Below are 11052 nucleotides of genomic sequence, written 5' to 3' on the forward strand. Positions count from 1 at the left end.
CGATGGAAACTGAAGAGATTTTGAAAAAATTTCTGACACATTATTTGCATTTATTGTCAACAAGTATCTTAACTTTTGAGGATTTTTTTATAGATTTTAACAAACTGGAATATATATTAACGCATGAGTTGTTCGGTATTCCAAATCGCATGAGTTTTCAATAAAATAACTTATTACGCGTGGTTAAGATGGATAAATTATGAGTAAAATTATGAAGGCGGGACTGCGTAATCCGTTGGGATTTGAACTCAAATCTTGTACACTCAAGCAAATGGACTATCGAAATACATAGGAACCACTTATAAAAATTTCGTCACACTAAATTGGGTTGAAATTCAGCTTTGCCTTATGAAACCAAAATTTGAAAGCAAAAAATGTTTTCGCAGCAACCTGGAATCGAACCAAGAACCCTGCGATCGATAGGCCGGTGCGTACACCACGCGTCTATCGAGGCCTTGATGTGAGTTGATGCTAAAGCGATACATAAAGCATTCGTATTTCAATAACCGTTCCAACTTTCATTAGGCAAAATGTATGCATTTCGATAGTCTAGTTCACAACGTGTAACCTTCTGAGTTATTGGGTCACCGAATGGCTCGGTAACTTAGTTGGTAATGCACTTGTCTAACATACAGTCGACTCTCCATAACTCGATATTGAAGGGACCATCGATTTATAGAATTATCGAGTTAAAGAATATACCGAAACAAAAAATCACAAAATCGAAAGAACATATTTTTGTATTTCCAATACATATATGATCACCTTTGTAAGAAAATAATGTTATTTTGTTGATTGTATTTTACAAACTATTATTTGATAACTTTTTTTCAAAATGTTCGAAAAATCAAGTTTTTTCACTGACTATATTATTTTTTATGTTTCATGTTTTTCCACTTTTATTACTACTTTTTTATAAAATTTATTGTCTAGTGTAAAAATTCAATTACATATTATTACATTGTTTGTAGAATTCATAATCATCGACTGTTTTGTTTGCATTATTTTCACTTAAATAATTCAACAGAATAGATAAAGTTTTTAGCAAAAATGTTCTAAATGATCTGCTGACATTGTTGAAAACGGGAAACATCCAGTCTTCGAATTTGAGGGCTCGCAACCGATGGTTCGCTTGTACAAACAGTCGTTGATGCACCCAGATGTGATTGTTCCTACTACATGTAAAGATATGATGCACGATCGTTTCAGGTTCTCCAGTACAGTTATAGCAAAGAGGATCCATGCGCCTGTTCCGTTTGAATAGTGTTTCATTGGTTAGCACTTTCCCATGTACAATCGCATACCATACCATGACCGATGAGATTATTTCAAGTACTTTTTATCCAATCACGGTTAGGGTTTTCCCGAATTATCTTTGGAGCTTTCATACGACTCAGAAAGAACTAATGAACTTCACTTGATGTAGGGTTTCTTGATATGGTTTCGGGGAGGAAAGCCGTTTCTTGCACTACTGTTTTAACATGCTCATATCGCCGAGGAACTTGTATGATGTTGGGAGGATTTGCATTACTTTCAAGAAACGACCATAAAAAGGGTAGATCACGAGCAATATGCATCATCCTGTTAACCAGTCACGCTTCACCCTTGATTGATGGTGAATGCAAGTTGAGATCACCCTTTGGTTTTGATAGAATGAGAGTTTCGAACGCTACTCTTGTCCATGGCTCACCATATCAAAGAAATGAACCTATTCGTGAAATGAATTTACCAGCAAACTTTTTTGGTAATGGTAAAACGGATGCAGTATTCCATAACTTGGATGATGCGAAGGTATTGATCATAATCACCTTTTGTACAATGTTCGTTCAACTGCCGATCGTTGTTCATCCAAAGACATTTCTGAAACCCGTTGAGAACATTGGTCCAATTTTCATGCAGAAGAACATCGAAATCCTCATGAAACGCAATTCCCAAAATTTTTATCGAATTCCTGATCTGCAGCCATTCACTTGCGACTGTCAACGGTATTACACCTATCATTATTGCACTGGTTTTCATTGTGTTGAGCATTTCTCCCGATTCAAGTCCGAAAGCATTGAAAGTTTCGATCACTGCAGAAAGTTCTAATTCATTCTCGATGAACATAGAACTGTCGTCTGTATATGCATTCAGTATCGCTCGTGGGAATGTCACCGAAAGTCTATTCAGCAGCGGTTGGATGTATATTACATAAAGCAACATCGATAAGGGATCTCCTTGACGTACAGATCTCTGTATCTTAATTTCTTCTGAGAGTTTTCCATTGATCAAAATTTTTGAATGACTATGTCTTGCAAACTGCATTAGCAAGTTAATCAATCCTTGATTAAAGTTCATTCTTTCCATTGTTTTGGCGAGAAAGTTGTGTTCGACTCGATCGAATGCATGATCGAAATCGAATGCAATCAGAAGAGAATTGTGGTTGTTGTATTTCAATTCACAAACTCTATCAATGATCCTGGCTGTTGCCTCAAATATGTTTCGTTTACCGTTTGAACATTTTTGCTTCTCCGATAAAACAAGCAGTAACACTGCGGAACACGATTTTGTCTCAAGCGCCAAAATACCGATATTAACTTAATTAACGATTGCTCAATCCATTGCCATTTTCAGAAATATCATAGCACGTCTAGTTTTTGAGATATTAGCTGTTGAAAATGCTAAATTTGACTATTTCAGCCAACTTGCATGCAACTTTACCAGCTTGTATGGCAATTTATTTGCTTAATTTGCCTCAGAACTCAAATTTCATGTCTATAACAATACTTATAAACGAAGTTCATAATACTTCCGATACTCAAAAGTTATTTTTTGATGGTTTAGAAAAGTTTTGTTTTTTGTCATATAAGAGAAACGAAGAATTTTGTATGGAGACTGTAAGCATGTTGAAAAAATCGATATAGTCTAAATTAAACCGTGCAATTTCAACCAAATTATATCTGAAATGATAGTTCAAGTTCTGTTTTACATGGTTGGTGGATTAGATCCCAAAATTTTTTTATAAATCATTGTTTAATTTTTATGTAAACATCAATAAAACCAGTGTTTTATGCAACTTTGGTGACCTGTAGCTAAAAATTGTGACGTGCTGGAACAGTTCTGAGAACGGCATTAGATTCAGCAGCCCCAATTCTACTAGACACATAATTTGATCCTTGAGACACGCAAAAATGTATTTTTTGTTACGCTGTGTAATAGATCAACCATGCGATTTTTGATTATTCTAGTGATCAGTTTAAAGTCGAAATTTAATAGTGAAATAGAACGATAGCTATTGACATTATTGTTCCCATGCTTTTTCCTCGCCAAAACCAAAACGCCATAAAAAAAATACCTGCTTTCCCGCCTAAGACATCGTTCATCACAAACGTGAACTCTCTCCAAATGATTGGCCATGTTCTGGTATAAAATTCTTTTGGCAAACCGTCAATCCCATGTGACTTCTTGGAGGAGCTTATTTTGATTGCTTGCAGCACTTCGTCAGGAGAAATCTCTCGTAATATTTGTCGATTTTGCTCGTTGTCCTCAGGTGTGCTACGAACTGGTAGAAACTGGTCGTTTTCAACTACTTGCGCAGACGAACAAAGATTTTTGAAGTAGTTGTACACGTTCTCTTTGATGATTTCAGGATCCGTTGTTTCTCCGTTTTCTGTTTGGAGCCGTTTGATGCACGTTGCTGCTCGCCTTTTCGTTCGGCTTTCGACGTGAAATACCGACGTGTTCTCTCCAGCGATGTACGTATCTTGCCAGCGTTGGTTCTGTAGGTCGAAGTCGCGTTGTAGTTTAATCATTTATCCTTTGATTTTATTTATTGTTTGAAGTTGTTGACGATTTCCATATCATATGCCGAACGAAGCATCACGTGATAAAATTCCATTGTGTCACGGAAACTTCGATATTGAATTGAAGCTTTCCATTTGAGAAATGCGATCAATTTCGTTTAGGCGAAACTGATCCACCATTCATACCAAGAAGAATAATTCCGCCTGGACCTTGTCCAATATCCCCACTTGGATCGTAGCTCATCCATAACTTCTGGTTGATCCAGGACCTTGGGCTGCATACGCCAGATTCCGCGGCCCGGTGCGTTTCCTAGCGTTGGAAGGACGGTTCGGATAACGTAAGCTTTATGATCAGAGAAGGCAGTTGCTACAAAATGCGCAGTTCGTAATCCCGAGACTGCGTTTTTTGTAATGAGCATCCGGTCAATACGGGATGAAGCATCCGCTCTGATGAATGAAAATTCGACTTGGTCATGGTGCAGGAGTTCCCAACTATCAGCGGTATCTGCGGCATTCATGAATCGGCGTAGCATCGGACTCCAGTCGCATCTTTGAGATTCACTACGCTGTTAAAATCTCCACCAATCACAACGGTATCGCTGGCGTGCTGGTAGTAGTGAGGAAGAGTTTCCTTGTAAAAATTCTCTCGCGCTGTTCTATTTTGTGTACTAGGTAGAGCATACACGTTAATGAACGTGACACCATTGATGCTCAAGCTGATGAGGCGTGAATCAAAGCTGCGATCAATCCTATTACAGTTGAAATAGCTTCTAATAGCAATCGCTGTTCCCCTCCGACGTTCATCCACATTGTACTCAATTCTGAATCCTGGCAAATCGATGTTAGTCCGCGCTACTTCCTGCAGAAAGATCACATCGAGCTCCGCTGAACGGATGAAGGAGGCCAGAGCGTTGATTTTCGTATCACATCGTACAGCATTAATGTTAATCGTTGCAATTTGGTAGTTTATTAACTCCGCCATGAGGACAACCATAGTTGATGGTCTGTAAACATGTTTAAGACGAGACTTAGGTGCGCAGTATCATGCTCTGCGTGTATTGCTTACCTTAGAGAAAGGTAGTCGGGATTTCCTGGCGATGAACTTGTTGAAGCGATGAAGAAGCTTGTACGCAAACGTTGCGGTCGGTTGTTGAGTTTGGGAGAACATTTTTTTCAGTGGTTTTTGTTTCGAGATGGCTGCGACCTTGTTTGCCTTTTGTCGGCATTTTTGATGTCTAGCTTGAAGAGGAGAACCCGGTCTTTTGACGTTCATTGTGTTGATTGTTTGTGAAGTTGTCGAGTGATGTTTATTTCCGTGATTATCGAACGTACCAGAGAACTGCGAGGAACTGTCCGAGTTTGATCCTGCTGATGTGCTCGCTGTTTCACCCGGCGTTTTCTGGGGTACGCCTTGCGTATCCTCCAAGGCTGGAAACTCGACATCCATGTGTTCCATCGATGACAGAGATATTTCGCTTTCAGCCAGAGAGATGTTAGACCGATTGGTCAGATGATTCTTCGCTTGGGCATTCAGTGAGCTAGTGGTTCTTCTTCCTTTTTTTTTGGTTCGATGAAGTCGTTGCTGGTGTCGGTACGTTTAACAGCTTCAGCCATGGTCATCCGGGTGTTTACGGATGTTTTGATGGTTTTGGCGTACTCAGAACACTTTTGGGCATAATAGACATTGCGATTACAGTGTTTACATGTGGCAACCTGTCCCCTGTACGTCACCAGCGTCATTTCCGTGTCGACTTGAACATATGACGGAATCGGCTTAACTAGCTTTATCCTCAGTATCCTAACGCCATTTGGAATTCCTGGTAGATGATCCTTCCAAGTCTCCTCGCGGATCGAGCAAATTTCACCATATTCTCTCATCCGTTGAGCCAGCATCCGATTGGTGGTCCTGGGTCGCAGATCATGTACCCTAACCTCAATCGTACCATCCTCCATCTCCAGCGGAATGTTGTATGTCTTCCCCTCATGTACATACTCATGCTTCATGTTATGCTCCTGCACCATGTCCTGGGCGATTTGTGCGGACTCCGTTCCGACGTAGACTTTGCCGTTGCTTATCTGCAGGTGTTTAATTCGGGAGAGGTCGAAGCTAAGCTTGTTCGCAATGAAGTCGAAGACGTCAGCGTACTTTAGTTTTCCGGGCAGTGCTCGGAAGTTCAGAACGAAGGAACGTTCTGTCAAAGTGTCCATGGTGCGGGATGCTAGTTCCGATTACCGGAAAATGTATTCGCGACAGAAATGCCGGACAAGTCCGATAACTTTTTGCGAAATTTTATTATTCAGCAGTTTGTTTTTATATCACATCCATTCACAATAAAAGCTGGATGTCAACGTACTACTTGCAAGTATTTGTTCACCTTCAAACAAGAATTAGACCACATTTTACTAAATAAGAAAGATTTGAAAATAGATATCGAGTTATGGAGAAAAATTTCCTCTTACGTGACATCGACTAGTGAAGATATCGAGTTACAGAAATATCGACTTATGGAGAGCACGATGTATGGCAATTTGAAGGGATCGAAAAATCCATCGAGTTATAGAGTATATCAAGTTATAGAACATTGAGTTGTGGAGAGTCGACTGTACAAGATTTTGTTTTTGATACAAGTGTCGTGGATTATTTTCAGAAATTCACTCATAATTTATCTGTCCTTACCACGTGAAATGAGTTAATTAATTTAAACTGGAAACTCGATGGAAATTCTATACATATTATTCGGTGTATCGATGCATACTCAAGGATTTTTTTTGCAATTTGATTTATCGAGTAGTTTGTTTTCAAGATCACTAGAGGAATATTTCAACTAACTAAAATGTTAGAAACTGCTGGAAATGTAATTGTTGTTTTATAATTCAAAGATAAAACTAATCAACTTGTCTGACTTGTCTTGAAATAATTTTCCGTATTCCATCCGAACCATCAAAAATAAAATTGTTGCAGTCTTCTTAAAGAATTAAAAAAAAATGATTCTGACGAGACCTTACAACTTTTGATTTCCGCCTTTTTACTTGACTGTGCTGTTCAGCTGATCGAATCCTTCCTTGGAAACAGAAGCCAGGCGGTTAGATACGGCGATGGACTGTCGTCGGACAAAGGACTCGTCGATGGTACTTCCTATGCGTAATGTCTAAACTCGCTGTTGTTTAGCATGTACATAAACAGCTTGGCTGCAGTGCTGAAATGTGATTACCACATGTACGCCGACGATGTGCAGATACACTACCCGTCATAAATACGGACTCACTAAAATAAGTATTGCAACACTCAGCTGAATATTGAATCACCCTGAAAAGTTTAGCATCATCTCAAAACAAGTAATTTCACATTGCTATATCTCGAGATCCTTAGACTTACAAAGAAGCGATCTTCAGCAAAGTTGTTCAGGGGATCAAGGACATCCGGAAAGCGAGCAGTTTAGTTTGCAATTTTGCCGCTAGGTGGCGCTAGTGAGCATGTAAAATTGAGCATTTCAAACTAGTTCTAGCTTATGAACCATAAGAGATAGAAAGTTCAAGTCTTCGGCGAAGTTGTTAAGAAGGCCAAGTACATCCGGAAGACAAACAGTTAGGTTGTAGATTTCGCCACTAGGTGGTGCTAGTGAGCATGCAAAATTGAGCATTTCAAACTAGTTCTAGCTTATGAACCATAAGAGATAGAAAGTTCGGGTCTTCGGCAAAGTTGTTCAGGGGTTCAAGGACATCCGGAAAGCGATCAGTTTAGTTCGCGATTTTGCCGTTAGGTGGCGCTAGTGGGCATTAGGGCAATTCAAATTTTAAAAATGTTCGAGAATCTAATATCCCATATGCTCCCTACCATTCTTACTATAAAAATAGTGTTCTGTGAAATTTTCAGCTTTCTAGGTGGTGATTTAAAGGTGGCCCAAAGACAATGTAGGTTAATATGGAAATTACTATGGAGAAATTTTGAGAAATGTTCCAAACACTCTAGTACTGTAATGTAAGTAGAAACTTGTCATCCCATATTGAAAACTCATTCTTCAAACCCCAATGAAGGATGTTGCTGAAGAAACAAATTAATTTTGAGCTAATTTTGTTTGGGATTTTTGTACATGTTTGCAGAGCTATAATCCCTCTTCTGCTATCGGTCGGATTGAATTTCTCTCTTCACCCAATTTCTTTATTATGGTTTGAAGAATGAGTTTTTACTATGGGATAAAAAGTTTGTACTTACATTACAGTACATACTAGCGTGTTTGGAACATATCTCAAAATTTATCCTACTAGCGCCACCTAACGGCAAAATCGCGAACTAAACTGATCGTTTTCCGGATGTCCTTGAACCCCTGAGCAACTTTGCCGAAGACACGAACTTTCTATCTCTTATGGATCACAAGCTAGAACTAGTTCAAAATGCTCAATTTTACATGCTCACTAGCGCCACCTAGCAGTAAAATCGCGAACTAAACTGTTCGCTTTCCGGTTGTCCTTGATCCCCTGAACAACTTTGCTGAAGATCGCTTCTTTGCAAGTCGTAAGGATCTCGAGATATAGCAATGTGAATTAACCTGTTTTGAAGTGATGCTAAACTTTTTGGGGGTGATTCATTATTCAGCTGAGTGTTGTAATACCTATTTCAGTGAGTCCGTATTTATGTCGGGTAGTGTATATGTTTCTGGTCCTATCGATAGTGGATAGCAACGGCGATCCGATTTCAATTAAAAACTAGGTGGACGAAAATGGACTTTTTCCTAATTCAAAGAAAACGAAAGCGATCATTTTCTGCAAAGAAGGTAGTGTTGTCACGAACAATGCAATTCAGTTTTGTGGAGAAACAATTGCCCTTAGCACCAAAGTCATCGATTTTGGTCTGTGGCTTGACACCAACCTGAAATGGAAGGAGCAGATAAACTCAGTAACCATGAAGGCGTATTGTCCCTCCCTCAAGTTGGTGCAAGCAGCGATAGTGCCAATGTTCACATACTTTGACATTGTATACTATCCTGGACTGTAGGCGGCCTCAAAGGAACAGCTACATTTGTGCTTCAGTCGTCGATCCGTTACGTATTCAAGATGAGCCGTTATGACGGGATATTATGTCGACCTATCGGACAATTACCATCGGCGAATATGGCACTTCCTATATCCTGGCACAAAAGGCTTCCCAAACACATCTTGGAGATGTCAAAGCAACAGCATCGTTCGAGTCATTTAAGCAATCTTTTAGGGTGAAGATGCATCGAAATCAAACCTCGTATTTCAAGAGCACAGATCTAGAGAATCAGACAATCGTTGGCGTTTAAAATTTGATCGATTGCTCCCCACCAGTGAGTTAAATTTCCAGCACAAACGATTGTCGAGTTCTCTAGATTTGTGCTCTTTAAAATTCGAGGTTCGGCTTCGATGCATCTTCTCCTTAGATCACTTGATTAGATTTTTTTATTAGTTCATTATGCTCCTATTGATTGTAATTCGATTTGTACTCCCAGGTAATTTTAAACAAGTTTTTCCTTCCTTTAACTTATGTGAAGTAATACTAATAGACCCACATATGATAAATAAATAACAATAACAATTTACATAGAACCAATAAATATCTAGTTTTGAGATATACCTACTACACAGAATCGATCAGCATCTGAAGCGCAATTATTTATTCCGACAATCGATCAATATAGTTCTTAAATAGTTTGTTCATGTATTTACAGTTCGTTTCATCAATTTGAATTCTAAGTGTTCTTCTGCTTTCCCTGTGGACGTTTCAACATTCTTATAAATCACAAACTCTCACTAAACGATAACTACGCAACCCATCGAAATGGTCATTCTTATTTCGCATTCAATCACACTACACACATTTCAACCACGCGTACAAACATCAAAACCTAATCAGCGCTTAGGTTCATTAACCACTTCTACCCTTTAAACCGAAATGCAATAAACGCTCCTTCTTTCCCCTAAGCGATGCAACACAAAAGCTTCCCGCAGCATAATCTTCCCGAACACTCCACAGAGGATACCTTCCTTATCCCCCATACCATACCTGCTGCGTTCCACTTGGTCCCGCCTCGCCACCGTCATCCTCCACGAACTTCTTGGCCTTCTTCTTCCGGGCGGATTGTTCAATTTCGCTTCCACTGTCGCTGCTTCCGTTATCTGCCCCGGACGATTGGTCGCTATCAATCCGCAGCTGTCTTCTCCGGTTGGTGGCTCTGGTGCCCCTGGAACTCGATGGTCCCGACGTAGTAGAAGAAGCAGCAACTGGCCCCGATGTTCTGCGCCGCAATCGACGGCTGCTTCGAGATCCGGCCATGATGTCATCGTCGGAGTCACTCATTTTGCCCCCGTTCCGATTTCCTGCTCTCCTTTCGAAATCCGACACCAGGTCGTCGTAAATCGACACACAGAATTAAAAAACAACAGAAATTCCTCACAGTACAGAAAGGCAGCCGATTCCCCGCTTAGCCATTGGCCACCATTGCGGCTTAATAAACACAGGGATTTTTCTTCTTCTTTTCTTCGTCACCCTCCTCCCACTCTGGAAGAAAACTTGAGGGAAGGGGTGCAATTTGCCAACTTTTCCAACCGCACAAATTCACCTCGCACCGGGCTCGGAATCCACGCTTTTCCGCCGGAAAATTGTCCCTCCCGGTCCAAACTAACCCCCAGCACACTTTCCAATCACCGAAAATCACTTTTTCAACGGGAATTCTACACTTGAAAAACTCCAACCCAGCTCCAAGAAAGAAAGGCTTGACGTACAAACCGGAGAGGTAGGACAAAAATGGCGACTTTACGGCCCGAGAGAGAGCTTCGAGAACACGAACCAAATAATCATCAACTCGAGAGCATGATGCCGCATATTGCTGACTCGCTCGCGCTTACGCACGGGAAGGGAATGTGACAGGAGTCGGTCTCTTTCTGGCACATTGTATTCCAGAATGACAGCGGAGTGCGTTCACCGTGTTCGGGAATGACAGATCCGGGGAAACCCTGCGGTGAAGACGAGCTGTGTTTGAACGGGAAGAAGACCCGGCATCTGGGTTCGTTTAAGGTAAAACCACACATAAAGGCCGATTGACTGCTGACAATGAAGAGTAATCGCCTAAGGGCCCATTAACAAATTGCATAACGCTCTAGGGGATGGGTGGGTGTCCTTGAGGTGTAACAACTCATACAAAATTTGTAGAATATTCATACAAAAAGCGTTACGACGGGGTGGGTAGGTATCAAAAATGACAATTTTGGCGTTATGAAATTTATGAATATACCCTAATGGCAACGTCCATTA

At 40.4% G+C, this 11052-nt stretch overlaps 1 protein-coding gene across 1 annotated transcript in view; it reads right to left on the reverse strand.

The window, feature by feature from the left end:
* The window catches only part of LOC5579659 (PHD and RING finger domain-containing protein 1), a 32841-nt gene extending 22278 nt beyond the window's left edge, over window positions 1-10563 (reverse strand). The window contains exon 1 of the mRNA XM_021850654.1: window positions 9805-10563. Coding sequence (XP_021706346.1) covers window positions 9805-10098 — 294 coding nt within the window. The 5' untranslated portion in view covers window positions 10099-10563. The remainder of the gene's footprint in view (window positions 1-9804) is intronic.
* Between the last annotated feature and the right edge of the window lie 489 nt (window positions 10564-11052).

The sequence above is a fragment of the Aedes aegypti genome, chromosome 3 (assembly GCF_002204515.2).
Source record: "Aedes aegypti strain LVP_AGWG chromosome 3, AaegL5.0 Primary Assembly, whole genome shotgun sequence".
Taxonomy (NCBI): domain Eukaryota; kingdom Metazoa; phylum Arthropoda; class Insecta; order Diptera; family Culicidae; genus Aedes; species Aedes aegypti.